The following is a 24,981-nucleotide window of genomic DNA, read 5'->3' as shown; positions in this document are numbered from 1 at the left end:
AGTTGGTAAATGCAATACAGTATATGTAAGTTACATATCCGGTATTTTTATGTGTAAGTGAAAATACGGTATGTGAAAATACGATACATATGAAAAGGGGTAAAGAAAATATGTACAAATACGGTCAAATGCATATATGATAGGCAGTATATATGGCAAGCTGCAAATGCAGTAGGCAGTATATACGGTAAGCTACAAATACAATAGGCAGCATATACGGTACGTTGCGTGCAACTACTGTAAGCTGCATATACGGTAAGCTACCTGCAAATACGGTAAGTTGCATATACAGTATATTGCATATGCAGTATGCTTAAATTCGGTATCTAAAATACATATATGGTATGCGCTAATTCGATTTCTTCCACTAAATTCCAACAAACTTAAAACAGATTTCTAAGAAAAAATTGGTTTCTTATACTGTTAATTTTTAAAAACTAATTTTTTTGTTTGACTTTCAGAAATGGCAACCAAATCGACCAACATGGATGTGACCCAAACTGTACTTACCGAAAATCAGGTTGTGGGCTCTGCTATGACTCAAATGCCAAGCTCTGTTACGGCTCAGACTGTGGCTAAATTGCCAAGTCATGTTGTGAGTCAAACTGTGACTCCAATAACTAGTCATACCGTTAATGTTCCAGTTAATCATAGAGAAAAATCGGAGAAATTCAAGTGGGCTTGAATTTCAAAATGTGGCAACAGAAAATGCTGTTTTGTCTAACCACTTTGAATCTTGCGAGATTTTTGATTGAGGCTGCTCCAAAACTCAATGAGGGTGGGGAGAGATGTTCAAGCAATCAGTGTACTTGTTGCTTGGAACCATTCAGATTTTCTGTGCCGAAACTATATTATGAACAACTTAGCAAACACGCTATACAATGTGTATAATACTATAAAAACTGCTAAGGAGTTGTGGGAGTATTTGGACCGAAAATATAAAACTGAGAATACCGGAGCTAAAAATTTCGTTGTTGGTAGATTCTTAGATTATAAGATGGTGGACTCCAAAACAATTATCAGTCAAGTACAAGAACTTCAAGTGATTCTTCATGAAATTCATGCCGAATGGATGATTTTGAGTGAAACTTTTCAAGTGGCTGCAATTATTGAAAAATTCCCCCCCCTCCCCACCGTGTGGAAAGATTTCAAGAATTATTTGAAGCACAAACGAAAAAAATGAACGTCGAAGAACTACTTGTTAGACTTCAAATTGAAGAAGACAACAAGAGTTATGAAAAGAAGTGGTTCAATCCTGGTATGGCTAAAGCCAATGTTGTGGAGCTTGGTCAAAGTAGTAAGACCTGCAAAAACAAGTCTGGGTCATCCGATGGCAAAAAGACCAAGCAAAGACCGAAAGATGAAATTTCTAATAAAAAATTTCAAGGGAAATGCTTCAATTGTGACAAAGTGAGTCATAAGTCTTCGGAGTGCAAATTGCCAAAGAAGAAGAAAGAAGCAAATGTAGTTAATTTCATGGCACAAGATGTGTCGGAGCTGAATCGCTCAACTATCATTTCTAAAGTGAACATGGTGGGTTCAAACTCTAAAGAGTAGCGGATTGATACATATGCTACGAGGCATGTGTGCTCTAATAAGGAGCTGTTTATAACGTTCGAAGTAATTGAGAATGTGAAGAAGTTGTTTATGAAAAATTCAGCAACTTCTGAAATCAATGGTCAAGGAAAGGTGGTTCTGAAAATGACCTCGGGAAAGGAGATGACTGAATATAGTCATGACGAAGAACTAGAAAATGAGATTGAGATTAGACGTAGCAAGCAGGTAAGGACAGAAAAATCGTATGGTTCTGATTTTCTGACTTATATGCTAGAAACTGAACCTCAAAGTTATTAAAAAACAATGAATTCCTCGGAAGGACCTCAATGGAAGGATGCCATTAAAAGTGAAATAAATTTCACACTACAAAATCATACATGAGAGCTAGTGGATCTTCCTTTAAAAAGTAAACTACTAGACTATAAATGAATTTTCAAAAGGAAAATGAGAGCAGATGGAACTATCGAAAAGTACAAGGCCATATTAGTAATAAAAGGTTACAAATAAAGGGAATGTCTTGAATACTTTTACACTTATTCTCTATTTGACGAGAATAATATCTATTAGGGTGATACTTGCGATTACCGCTTTGCAAAATCTTGAAGTACATCAAATGGATGTTAAAACTGGCTTTTTAAATGGAGATTTAGAAGAAGAAATATATATGGAACAACTTGAGAGGTTTTCATCGCCAGGGCAAAAAAAGAAAGTTTGTAAATTAGTGAAGTCACTATATGACTTGAAACAGACCCCCAAATAATAGCATGAAAAATTTGATAATGTAATGATTGAGAGTGAATTTAAAATCAATAAGTGTGACAAATGTGTTTACATCAAAGATACTAAAAATTGTTATGTCATTTTGTGTCTTTACATTGACGACATGCTTATTGTTAATATTGACAATAAGATGATTGAATCCACTAAAAATATGTTAAATTTGAGATTTGACATTAAAAATATGGGTTTAGCTGATGTTATATTTGGAGTCAAAATCTCAAGAACATCAAATGAGCTTGTTCTAAGTCAGTCACATTATGTGGACAAAATTTTAGAAAAGTTCAATAAGGATGATACTGACTTGGCTAGAACACCGATAGATACAAGTCAACATCTATCTAAAAATAAAGGTAAAATTGTCTCTCAAATAGAATATTCGAGAATTATTGGAAGTCTGATATACTTAATGAGTTGTACAAGATCAGACATAGCCTACACAGTCAGTAAACTGAGTAGATACACGAGTAATCCAGGAGCTGATCACTGGAAAGGAATAGTAAGAGTACTAAGGTATTTAAGATATATTCGTGACTGTGGACTACATTATACTAGATATTCAGCGATCATTGAAGGATACAGTGATGCTAATTGGATATCTAATATAAAAAACTCAAAATCCACTAATGGATTTGTGTTCACATTAGGAGGTATTGCTTATTGTGGAAATTCTCTAAGCGAATAGTTATAGTCAAATCTACGATGGAATATGAGTTTATAGCTCTAGATAAATGTGATGAAGAGGCCGAATAGTTGCGTAACTTCTTAAAGAATATTCCAAGATGGTCAAAACTTGTGCCATCAATTTGTATATATTGTGACAGTCAATCAGCAAAAGGAAGGACACAGAGTAATATGTACAATGGTAAGTCTAAACATATACGTCGTAAACACAATACCATAAGACAACTACTCTCAACTGGACTTATCACTATTGACTATGTAAGGTCAAAAGATTACATTGCGGATCTACTAACCAAAAGGTTAAATAAAGAGTTAGTTGGAAAATCATCGAAAGAAATGAGATTTAAGCCCTTGAATGGATAAGTCATTACAAAGGAAACACAACCTAGTTGATTGGAGATCCCAAGATCTAGGTTCAAAGGGACAACCTAATTGTAAAGACTTAATAAAATCATTGTGGGGTGTTACCTCCTGTCCATTCCTATGATGTAACAGTGATGCCCGTAAGGATGAAGGATAAACAATAGGCTTTTAATGATTCTTATGCGTCGAAAATCGAGCCAAGTAATGTAGGTTACTTGTAATAAGAAATCGCTTATGTGAGAGAGAAGTGGGGTCACTTCTAAGAGAATTGTGTGGGGCTCAATTCTTAAGAACTCTAACAGAACCAGACATATGTTCATGGCCAAAACGAATATAATAATGATAACTGAATTGTGTTAGGAAGAATCCTGTGTGGAGTATATCATCGTTTACATAAATTATAGAACATTTCAAGGATAACATATCTACTGGTCAGCTAGTAAAGTAAATATGTTTTCACAAGAGAATGTTCAAAGGATAATACTTACCTATCCTATACAGACTTCAACCCTTGAACTTTATCACCAAGTCTTGTGTCTCACGGTCTCATGTCTTTCCCAATTTTCATTCATGTGGGGGATTGTTGGAAAATATGAGTAAATGGATCAATTTTGGCACACTTTTCGGTGGGACCCATTGGTCCAATTTGGAAAATCAAAGTTGATCCATATTCTCCTTCGTGAGAGCATCGAAATTATATGTTTACTTGCCAAAAATGAAGTTTAGGTGAATGAAAAATTGGAACTCAAAGTTGACCATTGGAAGATGGTTTATGTGAGAAAAATGAGTTTGTCTCACATAGGAAAAATAAGAAAACAAGAATCACTTTAAATATTGTTGCACATTGGAACAGTATAATCATGTGTAGCATAGATGTTCTCTCACGTGCACGCGCAGGGGGTGCAAATCATGGACCGAAATAGCTTTCGAACCTTAAATTTGTGTGTGGGCATGATCTAAATACACGAATATCGGACTGAGCAGAGGAAAAATTAGCCTGTTTGGAGTGTCCACGTTTTTCAATTTTTTGCTTTCTCCAACCGACCTTTAAGCTTTCGAAAACTGCCAAAACTCCCAGAAATTGAAACAACTCCAATATTTATTGCTATGGAGTTAATAAGCAGATTTAAACTTATATTAAAGATCATTTTTCCAGTAGTTCCATCACATACGAAAACCTCTCTGTCAGAAAACACACGAAATTACACCGTTCGGTCATCTGCATATTATTATGTCTGCATATACAGTTTTCGTCTGGGTGGTGATATTGTTCAGACGTGAGATCAGTTCGCCAAAGTAGTATCTGTGGTGCTCAGATTTTACGAGTTTTACCATTGTATCCTGGGAAACAGACACTCGGATTAGATCTCAAACACCAATGATGAGGGGCGAATCTGTTTCAAGGAAATTGTGTTTGCATAGGCCTCGGGTTGAAAATTTATCTGCTATTTATTTAGTTTGCAATTATACCTTTGCAATTTATTTTTGCAGATTTATTTATTTAGCGATTTACACGTTTGCAATTTACTTGATTCATATATTTTACAGTTTACTTGTTTGTTATATTTATATTAGAAACAAACATCGAAAAAGAAAAAAAAATATCTGAATTTTCTTGCTAACAGTTGGTAAATGTAATACGGTATATATAAGTTACATATACGATATTTCTATGTGTAAGTGAAAATACGATACATATGAAAAGGGTAAAAAAAATATGTGCAAATACGGTCAAATGCATATAAGATAGGCAGCATATACAGTACGCTACAAATACGGTAAGTTGCCTACAAGTATGGTAGGCTGTAAATACGATAAGTTACCTGCAAATACAATATATTGCATATATGGTATACTTAAATCCGATATCTAAAAGACATATACAGTATGCGCTAATCTGGTTTCATCCACTAAATTCCAACAAAAGTATAATCAACCACTACTTTCTTTATTGGTGGAGTTCACATAGAAATTATATTTTGCAATTATTTTTCAATCTCATACAACTCAACACCCCCTTCACCAAGAAAGAAAAATAGGTAATTAGCACAAAAGATCTCTATCTTTCAACGTTATTGTGTAAAAACGTCCATACCTTTCATTTTTTTGGCATTTTCGCCCTTACTTCAACATTTCATTGCAGAAAGCGTCATTTTCAGCATTTTTAATGTAAAATGACCAAATTACCCTCCCATTTAAATAAAACCAAAAAAAGAAAAGAAAAATAAAGAATAAATTACAATCTTACTCATAAATGTTTTAAAAAGTGCAAGTAAATCCAAATAATTATTAAAAAGTATAATAGCACAAAACGTCTTTACGTTTGGCCTATAGTGTGCAAAACGCCCATATGTTTCAAATTGATGAAAATGAAGTTTTGCAAGCTACCAAACTACTCTACCCCGCACTGAAGAGAAGAAGTGAAAACTAATTAACATGTACCCCCTCTTCCAGGTCCATCACAAGAAAAATAAAAACCAACTTCTCGACCACTATATGAATCAACTGTATCAGGATCCGAAATTGGTGGAATTTGTACGACAACATCTGCTAGGGAAACGGGTTGATTATTTAGGTCGTTCCGTCATCATCGTGGGTCCTTCACCGCAATGAAATGTAGAAATAGGAAAGAAAATGCAAAAAAAAAAAAATCAAAAATCGTAGGGACGTTTTTTGCAAGAAGTGTCAAACGTAAAGACATTTTGTGCTACTAGGCCTTATTAAAATATTAAAAAAAAAAAACTCTCTCTCTCTCTTTCTTCTTTTCTTCTTCAAATGAGACTGCCACGTTAGAGGTGAAAAAACTCCAACCAATCATCGCCCAAACCGTTGAACCATCTGTTGATATTTTAAGACCATGAAGAGAGGTGCCCTGGTGAGTATATTTAATTGGTATGTTGGAAATTACATGGGTCTCTTTGAAACAGGTGATGTTGCCAGTATTTGCATTCGCAAGTTAGGTATTTTGGCTTGCGATTCCAAATAAATATATTGGCATTAAGGTTTTAAGATTGGATGATGGATCGTATGTGTAGAGTGAAGTGAGGGCTTTTCGGTGGTATGATGGACCAATAGTTTGGGTGGGGGTTTGCTAGTGTTTTTTGGCTTCCAAGGTAGCTGACACATTTGGAGAAAAAGAGAAGAGAGAGATAAAGAGAGAGAGTTTTTTTTTTTTTAATTTTTAATAAGGCCTAATAGCAAAAAATCCCTACGTTTGACACTTCTTGAGGAAAACGTTCTTGCGTTTCAATTTTTTTGCTTTTTCATCCCTATTTCTATGTTTTATTGTAGAAAACGTCATTTTCACTAATTTGAAACGTAGGAATGTTTTGCACACTATAGGCCAAATATAGGAACGTTTTGTGCTATTAGACATTTTAATAATTATTTGGACTCACTTGCACTTTTAAAACATTTAGGAGTAAGATTGTAATTTATTCTTTATTATTATTTTCTTTTTTTTTGGTTTTGTTTTATTTAAATGAGAGGGTATTTTGATCATTTTACATTAAAAATGGTGAAAATGATGTTTTCTGCAATGGAACGTTGAAATAAGAAAAATATGAAAGACGTAAATATATTTTTACAAGATAATATTGAAAGGTAAAGACATTTTGTGCTAATTACCCAATAAAAAAATATGAAAGATGTAAATAGATTTTTTGTTTTTGTACAATTATGCTACATAGAAATGATGGCTAATATATTACTTGATATAATGTCAACCATTATGTCACATATTTTTTGACATAATAAGTAGGAATGTCAATGGGTCGAGCCGGCATGAAAGGGCGAGCTCGGCTCGGCCCACAAGCTCGCGGCTTGTGGGTAGCTCGTGGGCCGAGCCGAGCCCGGCTTGCGAGTAGACGTCGTTTTTTATTTTTTTTTTTTTGGAGAACAAAGAGGTAATTTGAAAAATAAAAAAGTAATTTTTTTAACTAAAAGAGATAGAAAAAATAAATATGAAAACTTTATTTTTTTATTTTTCTTTTTAAAATCGATAAAATATAAATCATTCTCTTTTATCCGGGTTTGGGACCGACTATTTAAATTTTCAGTAAGCGGAGTTAAAAATTGTACATGAACAATTTTTTGTAGCGTGTATAATTTTTTAAAGAAAATTAAAAGTAACGATAAGAAAAGAAAAGTTTTATCAATATAATTAAATCAAATATCACTTACTTGACGACATGCAATTTCGGCATACTTATCTTGTAGTCGAAAATGAGTGTCCTGTTAATCCTTAAAGCACATTAACACTTCTAAAATATTTTCTTTCAGTTGGCTCGTGACCTCGCTCAAAACTCTTTTACCTGCACTAAAAGCAGACTCCGACGTAACAGTGCTAACCGGAGGTATAGCAGATCTTTTGCAATCGCAGATATAACTGGCCAACGTCGTTCATACCTTTGCTAAAATTCAATTACTTCGTCTGAACTTTTTTAATTGTTTTATCTGTTGGCATATTCTGGTTGAAATAATCAATTAATTCAGCAGGCAATGCATTATGGCTTGAGCCCGTAGATGTATAATGAGAATGAGATACAGATGGCGATGACATGACAGTGGCAGGGGTAGTAGATGAACACATTGCAGATGAATCAAATTTATACGAATTAATGCCTTGAAATAAATTAAATATTTCCGCATCTTCTTCTTCAATTTCAGTGGAACGAGTAGGTGCAGATGGTACCCGACTAATATTGGTACCTATTCGGTTCGCATATAATTCATACATTTCACATAATGTTTGTTCTAAATTTCTATATGTGATAGGTGTATCAAATGTTAAGGCGTTTGAAATTTGATCAATTATATATTTAGTTCTCGATAAATTATATCGAGGGTCCATCACGCATGCTAAATGAAATAACATAGGCAAATCTTCCCAATATTTTCTAAATTTTAATTCCATAGCAATTATAATTTCACTAAAATCATGGTCATTTCCGTATTTATGAAATGTTCTTACAATTATATAAAGACGTTCAAGCACCATACAGCTGGTGGAATAGTAAACACCTAATAAAATCTTAGTAATTTCATAAAAAGATGTCAAAAAATTTTTAACTTTCAAAGCTAAATACCAATTACGTTCAGTCAACATAACCTCGTCATCACTTCTGACATGTCTATTATTATAAAAGTCAGTTATTAAATGTTCAAAACCTTCACATGACTTTAATAACAAGTAAGTAAAGTTCCACCAATGACCTAAGTCGCTAACAAATATTTTAGCAGTTTGCACTCCTATTTCGGCACAATAATCCTCAAATACTTGTTTTCTACTTTGAGAGATTGTGATATATATTAATACGTTCCTAATATTTTGAAATTCATCCTTTATATATTTTAAACCATCTTGAACAATTAAATTCAAAATATGACATACACGACGAATATGAAACAAATACCCACCAAAATCAGGTTGTAGTACCCTATGCAATTTTTCAACAACTACTTTATTAACACTAGCATTATCGAAAGTAAATGAATGAATTTTACCTTCGCAATGATATTTTCTAACAATACTAATAACATCATTAAATATATTATTAGTGTTGTGAAGAAACTCAATAATTCTAAAAATAATAATTTTTTTATATATGTACCAAAGTGGGTCTATATAATATGCAGTTGCAGCTATATATGCTCTTTTATTAATCTCTTCCTATATATCTGAAGTTAAAGTTATGACACCCCCATATTTTTGTAAATCTATAATTAATTGTTGTTTTGTTGAAGTAAAATATTGTATTGTATCCGAACGAAGAGTGCTTCGACTTACCCCAACGTACCTTGGCTACAGATATTCTTTCACATATAAGACGTAGTGTTGGTTGTCAATTAATGCCAAACGCAACTCAGTACTAGCAACAAGTTTCACCATTCCGGTTCGAGCTTTCTCCTCCGAATACACCCATGTGGATAGTGGTACAGTAGAACCACCGGCATCTGGATTGCCAAATTGCAATTGTGTTTAACAATCTGGAATAAGTCCGTGTTTGGCCACATATATTTTGTAATGACGGTTGAGATGGGTGGTACCAATTCCTCTTTGCCATGCTAATCTTTGTTGCCAGTATTTAGTTACTGCTTTGGATTTTTGGACTCCATTGACGATTTTTTTCGTTGAAATCAACTTAAAGTGATCCCAGTATTTTGCTTTTTTTTCCCCTTTCGCTTTCCCCTCGCATCAGGAATGTTTAATTCAGCCTCTTCTTTTTGATCCCGTTCCTCTTCGGGAATGTCAACATCATCCAAATTAATTGGATAATTTGGATTGCCGCTTACATGATGATAAAGATCCAAATCTGGAATATTTTCAGGTAGGGGTATGTCATTTAGACCTTCAAATTGATTCTGAAATTGACTTTGCGGTGTCATAGGCGATTCGTTTCCTCCCACGCCGAACAAGTTTTCAACAAATGAGCGTGGATCCATTTGTTTAGTTATAATAAGTAATAACTAGTAGAAGAATAATTGTATAAATGTAGTGAGAAATGAAAATTGGATGAAATTTCAATAAATATAGTGAGAACTGAGAAATGAGAATTGGATATTGTATAAATTGTATATAAAAATTGCAAGTTATCAACACAATACAAGAAAGTTGAGAGAAAGATAATTGAGAGTTCAGAAAATTGTAAAAAAATTTGTGGCTAAATGCCACTATTTATAGAAGAAAAGAAAGAAAAAAAATATATATATATAAGGACCAAAACGATCACTGAAAAAATTCAGTGACCGTTAACGGTCAAAAAGCAGAAAAATAAATAAATAAATAAATAAATGGGAGATTGAAACGGTCACATTTCTTCGGTCATATTTCATACGAACCCACGAGCTTGGGCTGGTGGGTTCGTTTGGCTCGTGGCTCGTTCGCGGGCTCGTCGCGAGCGGCTCGTTTTTTGTGTGAGCTGAGCGGCTCACCCACCGACCCGATCCGCTCGGCTCGCACTCGGGCAAGTGTTTTTACGAGCCCGAGTCGCCCACGAGCTTCGTTTTCACAAGCCGAGCGGGCGAACTAACGAGCCCCTCAACCCATTTGCCACCCCTAATAATAAGTGTTGCAAAATGTAATTAATTGAAAAAATTGACTATATTTTAAACAATTTAATGATATGTAATTATGTGACATTATGTCGAGTAATCTGTTAGCCATGACATCTATGTAGCATGATTGCTGTAAGGAATTAGTTTACCATTTGAAAATACAAATAGTAAGAAATTATACCCTAACTGTAAACTCAAGCGTCAAGCCCTAATTTTTCATTCTCCATTCCTGTTTCTCTACTCACATTTTATCCCCCTCTCGATACTCTGTCTCACAATACACAAAGAGAAGGGGGCTGTGTGTCTGTATCGGCCACTATTTTCCTCCTCTTCCTCTGCCGTCCCGCCACCCAAGAAACAATCAAGATTCTTTTTTCTATTGTTCAAAGCTGAGATCTTTGTCTAAAAAATTAAGAATCTCTCCACACCCATGATTTTTCTCAGATGCATAATTTCTCATAGAATCCACTGATAATTACACATCTATAGTTGTATAATATTCATTTATACGTACGGATGTATATACAGGAGTTGTGAGGATGGATTCGATGCGGCTAGATCTGAGCGGCAAGAGTTATCCAGAACCGATCGATATCTTCGACAGGCTACCTGATTCTCTTATTCTCTTGATCTTCAATAGAATTGGAGATGTCAAGACACTGGGCCGTTGCGGCGTCGTTTCTAAGCGATTCCACTCGCTCGTTCCGCAGGTGGATAATGTCATCGTCCGGGTTGATTGCGTCATCTCCGACGAAGATCCTGCCTCCTCAGCTGCTACCTCGGCTGGCTCCTCTGCCTCCGATAAGTCCCGCAACCCTTTCTCCTCTCTTTTTCGCTTCGTCTTCTCTGGTCTGTTTAAGCCGCTTCAGTCATTAACCCAGCTTATTACTTCCTCGCCCCGTTGCCACTCACTTTCATCAAATTCGGAAGATTTGAACCTTGCTTCCGACCTGAACGGCGTGACTCACCATTCTCCTACGCAGGTCTTAAAGAATTTTAACGAAATTAAGCTTCTCAGAATTGAATTACCTGTCGGGGAGCTTGGGATTGATGAAGGCACTTTGCTCAAGTGGAAGGCGGATTTTGGGTCCACACTGGATAATTGCGTCATTCTTGGAGCCTCCAGTGTAAGTCAGACTGCAAAAAGTTACGAATTTTCTGGTTCTTGTAGTGTTAATAATGATGCTAATGGGAATGACGTTGGAGCTGAAAATGATAATGGGAGCTTACCCGAATCATTTTACACAAATGAGGGCTTGAAATTACGCGTAGTGTGGACAATAAGCTCCTTGATTGCGGCCTCTGCTAGGCATTATCTCCTTCAACCAATAATAGCGGAGCACAAGACGCTGAAGACCTTGGTTTTGACAGATGCAGATGGGCAGGGAGTGTTGTCTATGAATGAAGAGCAGTTGGAGGAGCTGAGGGTGAAACCTTTATCGGTCTCCTCGGCTTCCAAGAGGACTCTGGTTCCAGCTCTGAACATGTGGTTGTGGTATGCTCCCCATTTGGAATTGCCCAATGGGATGGTACTGAAAGGAGCAACTTTAGTGGCCATCAGGCCTAGTGAGCAGCTGAAGGAGGTGGTGGGGTCAGAAGGCAATTGGGTTGTGTCGGCTTTTGAGGAGCCGTATGGGACAGCCGCGAGGATGTTGGTGAAGGGGAGGACTTATTGTCTGGAAATGAACTCGTTCTGAAAATTGGGATTCGGTAAATAAGTCTGAGGTAATGCCTTTCATAGTACTTAGTGTAAATTTTTAATTGGTTTAATAATCTATTTATTTGTGTGATTTCTTATGTAATAAAAGCCATGTATAAACTCTTTGGGATTTCACATTGGAGAGCATAGTTGGTATTATTTCACTTTCTTTTATTGTACAGATTCTGAGAAGTTGACGTTGTGTCTGAATCACGTGTAAATTTGTTCAGTCAATTTAGTTTTATTTATTGCTAAGGGCGCAACTGGACTTTTCACCTTGATCACCCTGTCGCAAATTTTTCATCAACATTTTTCTGATTTTATGATCTACATTTTATGGCGATTGTATGTTTCTTGTCGTTTAGCTTTGCCTATGGACTAATGAATTCATTAATAGAATTTTGATAGCCGACGTCTATAATTTGGATGGGGTTCCCATTGTCATAAATAGTGTTTTAGATATATTTATGGTGCTCTTTTTTGCAATAACAGAAAGAAGCGTTTGCATTCAATAAAAAGTTCTTTGGTGTACATAATTTTCGCCTTTGAATTTAGTTACACTTTATTCCTTTTTGGCTGGTTTAAGTGGAAGTGCTATGCTTTCTTTAATCTAAAAGTTGAAGGGGGATTTGATATTGTTTTGAATAATGAAGTAACCATTACTTAGATGGGTAACTACACAAACAATTACTGAACTTTATTATCATGATCAGTGTAAGCCATTATTATAGCTATATTGACCAAAGATCAAGCTATCAAACATAAATTTTGCGTGCTTCTCTGATCAGACAATTCTCTTGGAACGTTTGATTACTGGGCATGTTGTATCTCTATTATGTACATCCTGGACGTTTTATTTATTGTTTCTTTCGCTGTTGTAGGGAACATGAAAACTCACGTGTAGAATATGTACCATGACCATATATCTTCTATCTTGCATACATATAATGTGCATTTTATTGTGTAAGTTGTATTGGAAAAAATGCTTCAAATGGTCGTCTCTATTTGTTGAACCAGGGTCAGTGCTTTTCATTTTGCATTTTTACACATTCTAGCTTTGACACTGCTGGATCCATTTCATGTTGCATTTTATACTACTATTTATCGGTCGTTTTTGTTAACCGGAAAATTGTTTCATATGGTAGTTCTGAATTCATCTTCTGGTGCTCCTAGGTCTTTCCAAAAATGAAGTTTGGCTTTCAAGGAGTAGGATATACATATTCCGAGAGGCAGGAAAAACTCAAATTTGTATTGATCAAATCGTGCTATGAATGAGTAACCAACAGAGGATAATTTTGATTTCTATTACAAATGAAATGCTGGCCATTTGTTGATTATGAGCCATAAACCCGTCCGCATAAGGTCAGAGTTTGAATTGATGGATGCATTTGCTTCTGGGAGTGACCAAAATGCTTCTGGATTATGTTGTAAAAGCCTTGTGCCAACAAGTCCGTCATCTACCTTACTAGTTACATATCTGTGAATATTTTAGTTATCGAGATCCTTGCTAATGTGATGTCCCTTTAAAGTTTCATTGAGCATCGTATCGGACATTTCAGCTTTGTATTGATGTACTGGTATTAGTTGATCGCTGACTTGATGAATATGTAAATATGGCAGACATCTTATGTAAAAGGAATTTCTCGACTTTCTCTTTGGGGAGGATTCTGGTAGGTATTTGCCACGTGCTGAAAATGAATGCATCGAGATTTTTATATGTTTGAGCAGGGTTACCCAGTATAGATTTTCGCCATTCCATTACTTGTGAAATTGTTGGGCTTTTTAGTGACACCTTGAATGGTTAGATCTGGTGATGGTATCATTAGTGTTCGAAGCAGAATAAGATTCATCCTTAATTGGCATTGTCTTTCAGAAACATGTTCTCAAGACACAGTCCTTGTGACCATGGTGTACATTGCATGTTTCTTCAGCATGACAGCAAACAAAGACATGGGCTTTCTCAGGAAAAAAAGTTGTGGATTGTTCGTGTGGTGTGATGTGGTTCACATACCCATAAACATTGGTGAGTGAGGAGACAAGTTCTCGAATTTTGAAAAAGAATACTGTTTTTCAACTCCATTGATATCGAGGATGAGTCTAGGTGACACTTGTATGACAATAAAGATAGATTTATTTAAATTTAATGTCTCGTTATTCATTTAATTGAACCTATTAAGTGGTCATCTAGATTAATGCTAGATAACATTATTGCTTGAAAAATTGTACGAGTTTCAGCCTCAAGATTTTCCTTTATAAGATTATCTCCTCATTTCCTCTACGTGATGATCATCATGGAAGTCTGTGGCCCCGAAACTGGCGATGATCATCAGTGTATGAATAGCCTTATTCAAGGACAATTGGCTAGTGTTGAGTTCTGCGTTGTAGTCTTTGAGTTACGTGCATTGAACTTTACGACTAATGCTGCATGGGTTGTTAAAGATGATGTTTCCAGGTTCTGAAAAGTTACGTTCAGATTTTCCCGCTATGGCCTGTGGATTGGAACAATCATGGCAGTTTTATGAAGGCCTAACTAGCTGAACTAGTCTCTCCAAAATGTTCACAGTTTCATACCGAGATTGGCAATCGACTGGTGAGTATTGGATATGATTATTAAAAAGAATACGAAGTTATAGAGTTTGCCTTGAAAACTAGGTCAACCTCCTCAATATTCGGAAAAGAAAAATAAATAAATAAAGAAGAAGAAGGTAATCTTTAAGAAAATGAAAACAAATACAATGGTACTAAAAGAAAGCTGAAAATAACTTAGCCCCTATTTGGTTAGGCTAAAAATCAAAATTTTTGTAAATTTTGATAAAAGGGGAAATATATGATTGAAAAATAAATAAAAATAGTGGATTTCATAACATGTGTGGTAGAAAATGAATTTGGAGAAAAATAAATTTTAAAAATTAGGGCCAAATACCTTAAAAAAGAAGATTTGGATTTGTTCATACAACTGATTCAGTGTTTGTTTTTTTTGGATAATCCTTTTTGGATTATTCTAGTGGTACCTAGAGGGGTACCGAAGGGTTGTCTATAATGGTCCACCCGGAGCCCCCCTATTAGAGGGGTGCCTGTGGCCCACGTACGCCCCTCCAATAGGGGGGCGATGGACACCCATCGGTACATGGTGATGTACCACTAGAATGATCATTTTTTCAAAACGATGATAACAAGGAGTTCAAAACACAAACAAATGTTCTAAAAACAAAAACTTGCAATCACTACACGCTCTCTCGTCACACGCATAAACTGGCACCTAATCAACAAATAAACCTAAATTCGTGAATGCCAGTAGAATAACTTGACAATGGACAATTGTGGTAATAATTTTAGACATGCAATAACAACATAAAGTCAGCTGCAAAGAAGGAATGCTCCAGCAGGGACTTGTGGCAACTTCTCGTCTTGACTTGCCTGCATCAACATCGTTTAAGATTATACAACATATTGACAACATTTTATCTTATTTTTCTTTCTAAATACCAATAACAAACAGTCCAACTTAGAGGACAGACCATAAGTAAAATTTTCATAAGTTGAGTAGACAAAAAATTCAACTGATTTCCACTAGGAAGTTAATCAAAGCAGTAAGATTGCAAAGGTTTAACATTAAGAAATTCCCTTGGCCAAAAAAGGAAAGAAGATAAAAAAGCAAGCAAGAAATATATTACTAATCTTAGAAGTACATCAAATTTACTTTTAAGCACAATCTTGTTTCAAAAAACTTTTCTGGGTTTATTAATTTTGTCTCACCTTATGCCCCTATTTGTCTCCCTTTAAAATGAAATTGTTTGATTCTTGTACTCTATTTCAACCACATATTTACATAATAAAATATTTTGCATATAAACCCAAAATTTTTCCAAACTTTTTTAACCACACATTGCTAAAAAATTACTATTCAAAACATCATTTTTTCAAAAAATGGCCATCAAACAGGGGCTAATTATACCATGATCTCAAGCCTTACTCCTCTTAATTTTAAATTAAATCTTATTTTCTACGTAAATAATTATTTTTGTCATTTCGTTTAATATATAACCATATCTACTAGAAGATCCAATATAGCCCTTGTTTGAGCCATATTATTTCCATAAGAATGTATTTTTGAATAGTATATTAATGGGAAATGTGATTAAAAAATAAGGAAAAATTTTGAATTTGCGTGTAATATTATTTTATTGAAAAATGCGTGATTGGAATGACGTCAAATCACTGTTAAAAAATATATTTTTTGAAAAGAATGTGGATCAAACAGGGCCATAATAAATCCTCAAACACTAAGTCATATGGGTATATACAAACATTTCTCCCAAAAACTATAGCAGATAGGAAGGGTGCAATCAAGCCCTATACCACTCAAATTCTAGCAAGGAATCCACTCCAAGCACCATTCTTTTGGGGCCAACCCCCCATATGCGATAGGATTACACCATGTTCAACCAACGCCAGTTTTTGTGTACACACACGATACCCCACTCTTTTAACATAGTTATGAAAGTTTCATCTTTTGATATAATTATCTCTTCTTAACGAAGTATATAGTTAAATTAGCTTGCCAATGGCCTATGTTGGGATAAATCACTAAGAAACTTATAATTTCCGTCAAAGTCAAACACGAATCTCAACCACACATTCGTAACTACTATTCATTTATTATCCACACGTTTCATGGGACCACTCCTCCTTATAAGTTACCTATAATTTTAGGCAAACAGCCAAATAAATATTTCATTGTAATCTTATTCAAAGGAAGTGTATTTCTCTTCTCAAATGCCGTCAAACAACCAAAGATAAACGTAATAATTACGCATCCTACATGCTAAAATCAGAGAAAGGTGAATATATTTTAACTTGAAGGTATTAAAACAATTATAAACGGGGAATCAAGACTCATGCCAATCCAGATAATTTAATTATAAACATGGAAATCTCCAAGACTTAGAGTCCCTTTGATCAATTGAAAAGGCACAATTAAGGCTCCTACTTATGGATGTCACTAGTTATAATATTGATGCATTATAAAATTTCTTTTTTATTATATTAGGAATGAAATTACAAGTTTTAAAGTAATTGTTGTTGTTGTTTGAGTGGAACAACTATCGTTGATCAACTGGTACAAGATGAATTGGTTACATATGTTATGTTAACTTGCATATTCTGTAAAAGAATATCATCTATTTTGACAGGAAATTATCAATTACTTTCAAAATAAACTATTTATTTTCATCACTGACCAATGAAAATACAATATATTTTAAACTTATTTCATCATAAGCTTAGCCAAAACATGCTATGACACTCAAACCCTAGAAGCTGCTTAGACTCGTCCATTGCCAGGTGTTAAGCTTAGGCACAGTTTTCCTACTGCTAACCTATCTAAGGGGGGCAGTAGAGACACAGAAGGAAGGGAACCAAGCAAAAAGACCAGTATTAGGGCTTATTCTATCGATGCTAAACTGGTCTCTATTAACGCAAAGACAAGTACCTTGTCTTTGCATAGACATGTCAGAAAGAAGGGAACCAAGCAAAGAGACAATCAGCCCAACCCTATTCGCAGTTATCTATGTAACATCATTAAAAGACAACACAATGGAAATGTCTGATAAAATATATGCACCTATGGCCATACTTTTTGTGAAACCAAGAAATCAAAGTCCGTTTATTGTAATGGAACATGTCAATCCAGAAGGCACCAAGAATCCTTAAAGTTAACATTAAATACAAACCCTCAAATCCATGTGTGGATAATGAATCAGATAAGCACAAATGTAATGCAGATCATAAGTAAATAAACATTTTTACAGTAATTTAAGGCGTTGAAGTTTTTACCTGCAGGAACAACTTCTAGTTCTTTCCTTTGGTCTCATGGCCGGAATGCCTGCTGCCACCATGAGCACCGCCGCTGCTGCCAGGATACAACTGGAGTCCGGCATCGAAACCAGCCAGGAAATGGTGGTGATTCTCCACAGGTGCAGCAACCGGGCCGGTGAAGAAAGTTTGTGATCCATGATCAATTGATGAAAACCTTTGCAGGCGAGGAAATAAAGTAGAAGAATTGGACTGAAGGGTCCCCCTATTGAATCCGGCAAGGCCAGAAGAAGAAGACGACGACATTGTGAAGCCTAGAGTGTACTGGTTGTGAATATTATTGTTTTCGTTACGTCCAGTAGCAGAAGGAAGAACTTGGACAAGGTGATCCGGGAGAAATGAGAAGTGGTGGAGCTCGGGGTTGTCACCGGCCAAGCTAAACAAGGGCGAAGACACTGTTGTTAGTGGAGGAGATAATGGACTTCCCGTGAGCATCTGCCCTGGCCGAGTCGCCATGGCCGGGTCTAATAGTCCACTCGTAAAGTAATTAATTGTACCACAAGTGGTTTTAGTGTGATGATTACCATTCACATTATTGATGCCTGCACTTAAGAGCTCGGTGAAAGAAGTGGTTTGGGAAATAGGGTTCTTATGAGTAACACGGGTCGACTCATTGTCTTTCTCTTTCTCTTTCTCCTTCTCTACTACTCTCTCCTTAGCACGCTCCCGAGCTTTGACCCTGTTTTCGGATCTGGACAGTGACAACCCAGAACCCTTGCTGGTTTCGGAAGTACTACTACAAGCGGGAGATTTGGACAACGTTGTTGTCATACGTTGTTGGTAATTAGGATCGCCGTCGACTTCCAGTTCAGCTGAATCAAACCGGAGATGATCGGCAGCGCCACCAGTGCTGGAATTCTCCTCCGTCGGTTGCTTGGAATTATTCTCTGGAAATGTAGTAGTAATCGGAGGAAGCTCCGAGATGGAGGTGGCCGCCGCCTTCAGCAACCACTCTATGGCCTTGCTCGGTTGATCATATCCTAGCCGATCCTGCAAATCATAGAATTGAATGGCAGTGCTCACAGAGAGGCGTACACGGCGGTCTTTTAACCCTTTCGAGGTCAGAACTTTGCTGTGCCGATCTTTTCCACCAGAAACTCGGGAAACCCTCACGATTCTCGAGGAAGACCAGCCGTAAAACCTTCTAAGTCCGTCAACACCAACATCACTTAGATCGACTCCGATGCCCCTTTTTGGCTCTCCAGCTTCATCATCTTTACGGGTCAGCTCTAGCTTATCTGAATCAAGCCTCCCATTACTGGTCCTTGAAAACTTACACCCACGAGCTTGAATCTCATCCGCCTCCATGCCACCACTCTCATACCTTTTCTCAAACCCCGTTTCCCTTTTTCACTCAATAAATGAGTTGGGTTCTAATGGAGACTGAATTTCAAGCATAGCATTTAGAGAGAGAGAGAGAGAGAGAGAGTAAACACTAACCAGTGGGCGTGCAGTTGTGTGGTGGGTCTGTATCCTTTACATTGATGACGATTACACAGATGTACTTTGGCTTTTGTTACACAGATGTACTTTGGCTTTTGTAATGACATATTTATACAACACAGATATATTAAGAGAGAGGAAGAGAGAGAGAGAGAGAGAGAGAGAGAGAGAGAGAGAGAGATTTTGTAATGACATATTTATACAACACAGATATATTAAGAGAGAGGATAAGAGAGAGAGAGAGAGAGAGAGAGAGAGAGAGAGAGAGATTTTGTAATGACATATTTATACAACACAGATATATTAAGAGAGAGGATAAGAGAGAGAGAGAGAAAAAAGGCTTTTTCTACAGTTCCATAAATCACGTCCTGTGACAAAGAAAGATTAGAAGCAAAGGATGTGGCTCTAGCTTTTTTGCAGTGTCGATTTTATCTAAAGCAAAAGCCAAATAAGTTCGGAAAATTTTTTATAAAAAATGTCAAACCATACATATCCTAGCAAGAAAATCCAAAAGAGAAATAATAAGGGGGTGTTCTCTTTGTGTTTCAGTTTTGTGTTTTGAGTTTTAAATTCATTTTGAGTTTTGTGTTTTGAGTGTTTGTTTTGAAATTGTTGAAAATGTGTTCTTTTTGTTAGTTTCTCAAAAAAAAAAAATTTTTTTTTTTAATTTTGAGAATCACCACAAGATCACCTCAAAAATAAAAAAGTATATATATATAAAATAATTTTTAATTTTTTTTTTAAATTTTGAGAATCACCATACCACCTCCAAAAAAAAAACGCTCAAAACGACAAAAAAGTCGTTTTGTGTTTTCTTCACAAATTTTTTTTTTGTTTTCGAAAATTCGTTTTCGAAAATGGAAAAGAGAACACGTTTTCACTGTTTTGAAAAATCGAAAATAGAAAACGGTCCGAAAACGGTAAAGAGAACAGGGCCTTAGTTTTTCACTTCAGATTATTCTGATGGTATTTATTTCATTTTATATGCAATTATTTATTGAGAAATTGCATGGTTGGTCCTACTCTATGTTCCATGTACCTGATTCGTACTCAACCTTTAAATATGGACATTTTTTTTTAAAAGTGTGCCACTCATCTTGTAAAGGGCCTGTGAGCCACGCCCTGTATACATATCGCAATCGATTTCATGATTCATTGAACGTACCAATTTGAACTAGAAACTCAATTTTTTGGGAAAATAAAATTCAGATGCGACAAGTAGAGATGGGCATGGATTGAGTCGGTTTTTTCCCCAACCCAAACTCAACCCAACATGGTCGGTTTTATTTAAAGTCGACCCAACCCAACCCAATTAATGGTTTAAACCCAACCCAACCCGATCAAGTTTGGGTTGGTCGGGTTGGGCTTCAATACAATTAAAGTTGGATTCGATTATATTTTTGTTAAATTTAGATAAATTTTTAAAGTTTGAAATTACTTGAAAATCTCTGATTTTTTTTTTTTTAAATACCTATGTAAGGAATTCTTTTTGAAAATGATGTATAAATAAGTTTAAAATTTATGAAGTATTTATTATTATTATTATTATTATTATTATTATTATTACTACGATTTTTTGGGATTTATTCATTTCACCATCATCTTCTTAATTTTTACTTTATTATGAAATAACATTTCTTTTGTAAATTATGTTTATAGGAATCAATCTATATATAAAAAAAATGGACGTTTATAAATTATAAGTCCTTTTCATATCTTTAATATTGTTTTTATTTAGGTTTTTTTTTTTTTCATCTTAGATATTATTATTTTTAATTCATCGGGTTGGATTGGGTTTTAAATCATAACCCGAAATCCAACCCAACCTCAAAAATATTTTTTCAATTCAATCCAATTCAATTGAACTTAAAAAACCAACTCAAACCGATCGGGCTGAGCGGATTAACCCAACCCTAATAACAAGTATATATGCATAATATTCAAAGTGGGAACCTACAAAAGTACAATTATTTGATCAGTATATGTGGAGTGAAGTGATTTATTTGCCGAATTGAACTGTGTTCACACAAAATTAATCAACAAATGTATGTACAATTAATTAATTGAAGTGCATCAACCCCAAGAATAGACCAGGTTCGAACAAGTACAGCTTTACCTATCCCATAGTTTCCTTCAACCGTATCAGCAAATTTCTGAGTTCTTGTTCAATTTTTGTTATAGATTTTTATATGCATAATAATTCATAAAATTGTACTAGGAATAATGTTATGTAATACTATTAAAAGGAAAAATAAAATAAAATAAAATCGCTTTAAATGTTCAATCCTATTTAACTCCTTAAATTAAACACGCCATAAGGGTACGTTAGGTACGGATTGCATGAATTGAACAACAAAGAAGATTTTTACTTCTTTTTTCCTTAATCTCTATTTCGTGTAATTTAAGTCAAAATCAATAATTCATTTCAACGACATATATCATAGGATTCACAACATTTTAACTGCACAATTAATAAACTTTTATCAAATTTTACTACATGTCTGATTTTAAACTCCACCAAACAAGGGCTTAATGATATTCTAGGTATGATTCCTTTTTCGTGCTTGCAAAGTCTCGAAAATAAAGAGTTGGTTTGAGAGGAATTTTTCAAAGTGAAAACTATATTTTTTTTAATGTATGGTTAAAAAATAGAAAGAATTGTGAATCACATAAAATATATATTAAAAATAAATTTAGAAAAAATCATTTCTAAAAAATCATTTCCAGACAAGCTCCATGATATTATAGGCAACTTGAAGAGTTTTTCAGAATCCCGCTACGCGTACGAAAGACGGCTGACAGAATCTATACAAATAAGACCCAGTCGACGGGATGGGTTTTTTGCATTATTTTATTCATATGGGCCCCACCCCCAATGTGAGAGATCTGTAGCATTTTTGTCAAACGCATTTTCTGTACAAATTGATTTTCCCTTTTCCAATCCCAATACATGTACAGAAGACGGTTGACAGAATTTATACAGATAAGACATAGCTAAGGGGGTGGGTTTTTTTGCACTATTTTATTCACACGCCCCTCTCCCCCCCCCCCCCCCCCCCCCCCCCCAATGTGAGAGATCTATAGCATTTTTTGTCAAACCCATTTCTGTACAAATTGATTTTCCCTTTTCCCAATCCCGTTATGTGTACAGAAGATGTCTAACAGAATCTATACAGATAAGACACAGTCGAGGGGGTGGGTTTTTTTGGTACTATTTTATTCACATAGGCCCACCCCCAACGTGAGAGATTTGTAGCATTTTTGCAAAACTCATCTCTGTACAAACTGATTTCCCCTTTTTCAATTCCACTACGTGTACAGAAGACAGTTGACAGAATCTATACAGATAAGACACACTCGAGGGGGTGGATTTTTTTGCACTATTTTATTCACATGGGCCCACCCCCAATGTGGTAATTTTACTTTCTTTTAAATTTAGACAAAATTCTTCATAACTTTTTTTATTATTTATATGTTTTTCTTTAATACGATATAGTACCACAGTCACATTAATATAACTCACCTTGATAGTTAATACAATCCACCTTAATCTTATTCCCTCTAACCCAATATAGTATGCCAACCTCACCCTCGATTTATTACAATTTGATCCACAATTTGCATAGATCAATCATGGTACAGTTTATCAAACTCTACCGTGGACAACTTTAAGGATTTAGAACCAACTTGCTTGATAATATGTGCAAGGCCAAGTAACAAGTGGATCTATGTGCGTTTTGCCTTTCTGTGAAATCTTGCTAGTAGAGTGAAAACTTGACTCAAATAGGATTAATAGATTTGGGATATTCATCATCTATTTATAGTGTAAATTATGTGTCACTATGTTGTTTTGGCTTTAATGACACACACAAGTTTACATATGTTGGGATTCTTTTTCCAATAAGTAGTATCAGAGTACACAGTTGAAATTGGGATTGCTGCGAAGATGAAGATGAGCTCCGAGATTGAGAAACCGTATTTTCCTTCTATTTTATACATTTTCAAGCAAGGGATGTTTTTTGTGTGCATCCACACATACCAGAAAGAGCTACTAAATCAATTTCTAGTTTAGGTGAATGAAGTGTGATCGCCTTATCAGAGTTGAAACTCATTCGAAAGATATTTCGACTTATTTTCCTACTAATGTATTTTGATCCCAATAATTTCAAACCAGTGCAGAGGCAATTGATTGACCCTAATAAATAATGGACATGGTTCTGACTAGTACAATTTCACTTTCTCAGTAGTTTTATCGAATGTGTCCATTTGTTGACCCCTCAAAATGTATCTCTGACGTGGTCAACAGATCTCAATACCTCTAACGTCTATGCAAGCCTATTTCAGCACACTAAAACAAACTGTTAGTCACACATGGCCTCCTTAGGCAAGGGGTGAAGTTTGCCATGCGCACTCCGACGATCAAGTCAATTTGATATTCAAATAGATAGATGTGAGAAGACTTTTGACGTGAACCTCCAATATAATGAAAATGGAGGTTAATTTTGAGTATAAGGTGTATACAGAGAGAAATATATTTTGAAAGTCTAAAATTAAGGTAATATGACACTAAGTGTGAGCTTTTATAGTGTAAGAATATGATTTATGACCATTGGATGGAAGGACATGTGGCTCCATCTATGCTGTTACCACTTTCTATCGCATGCGTCAATCAACAATAGGTTGTCATTGTCACTATCACTCATTACCTAGTGTGATGCTATGGACTTGACTAGATAGGTTGACAGTAATAGTAGTGACAGAGATATTACGTCAATCACATCAAAAGATTGATTGGGAGATTTGGTATTGAGATCGTTTGCAGCTTGGCCTCGACTCATTGGGATTGCTGCTTGCTGGTGTTATATGTGGCCTCTGATTCACATGGGTCAGGCGCTTGTGGGCTCAGACAAGTGTCCTGTGTGGTGACTCCTCTCCTATTAGGACCTGCCAACTAAGAGGGTCGTAACACTATTTTATTAAGCTTATTCATGATTTTGAGCACAGAAAACTCTAATTCCTACTCGTATAGTCTATTCATGAATAAAGTTCAAATTCCATTCAGTTCTATCCAATATTATATAGCAAACGTACCATGTTTGGCACACATGATAACATAAAAAGTATTATACATAAAAGTCATTCTATAACGAAAGAAAGTTATTATGAGACTTCAAGATGCAGATTTTGATAATTTAACTTTGTGGGATTGTAGTAACTCCAAGAAATGGTCTAGACACGCCCCCAAGGACCTTAATAACATTTTTCAATTTTGCCAATGACTTTGATGAGTGAAATATTAATTTTCCCATCAATCCATTTCACATAACCCTCCATAACTGGAAAAGACAGGAGTGATGTTATCTCACGCCTTGCTGCCACCCGTAGTGTAGGGTTCGATTCCTGAAACATGGAATTGGACTCCATATAGACGCAGTGTACATGTGGCTCTTGTTCCCTGACTTGATGGGGCACATTCCGTGATTTACCTCCCTCACAAAATTCTAGGGGCAGGGCGGTGGGGGCCCTCA

The 24,981-nt window shown here is 35.5% G+C and overlaps 3 protein-coding genes across 3 annotated transcripts in view; 2 read left to right on the top strand and 1 right to left on the bottom strand.

The window, feature by feature from the left end:
• The first annotated feature begins 10,626 nt into the window (after window positions 1-10,626).
• On the top strand, window positions 10,627-13,878 carry LOC111402232 (F-box protein At5g46170-like). Its single transcript, XM_023030396.1, has 2 exons — window positions 10,627-12,162; window positions 13,310-13,878. Exon 1 carries the CDS (start codon window positions 10,977-10,979, stop codon window positions 12,132-12,134), a length of 1,158 nt encoding a protein of 385 aa, XP_022886164.1. The 5' UTR covers window positions 10,627-10,976; the 3' UTR covers window positions 12,135-12,162; window positions 13,310-13,878.
• A 1,438-nt stretch (window positions 13,879-15,316) lies between these two features.
• LOC111402231 (transcription factor TCP2-like) lies at window positions 15,317-19,565 on the bottom strand. Its single transcript, XM_023030395.1, has 2 exons — window positions 17,972-19,565; window positions 15,317-15,553 (listed from the first exon to the last, which is right to left on the bottom strand). The coding sequence occupies exon 1, from the start codon at window positions 19,316-19,318 to the stop codon at window positions 17,987-17,989; it is 1,332 nt and encodes a 443-aa protein (XP_022886163.1). The 5' UTR covers window positions 19,319-19,565; the 3' UTR covers window positions 15,317-15,553; window positions 17,972-17,986.
• Window positions 19,566-23,658: 4,093 nt separating this feature from the next.
• The window catches only part of LOC111400650, a 6,206-nt gene continuing 4,883 nt past the window's right edge, over window positions 23,659-24,981 (top strand). Inside the window, exons 1-2 of the mRNA XM_023028048.1 lie at window positions 23,659-23,696; window positions 24,276-24,375. Of these exons, the coding sequence (XP_022883816.1) occupies window positions 23,659-23,696; window positions 24,276-24,375 (138 nt within the window). The remainder of the gene's footprint in view (window positions 23,697-24,275; window positions 24,376-24,981) is intronic.

The sequence above is a fragment of the Olea europaea genome, chromosome 10, assembly GCF_002742605.1.
Source record: "Olea europaea var. sylvestris chromosome 10, O_europaea_v1, whole genome shotgun sequence".
In the NCBI taxonomy this organism is placed as follows: Eukaryota; Viridiplantae; Streptophyta; class Magnoliopsida; order Lamiales; family Oleaceae; genus Olea; species Olea europaea.
Note: the sequence above shows the minus strand (reverse complement) of the source record. Positions and strands in the feature narration are given on the sequence as shown.

Excerpts from the sequence above, each read along its gene's own strand:
- LOC111402232 (XM_023030396.1), top strand. The coding sequence starts at position 10,977 with ATGGATTCGATGCGGCTAGATCTGAGCGGCAAGAGTTATCCAGAACCG.
- LOC111402231 (XM_023030395.1), bottom strand. The coding sequence starts at position 19,318 with ATGGAGGCGGATGAGATTCAAGCTCGTGGGTGTAAGTTTTCAAGGACC.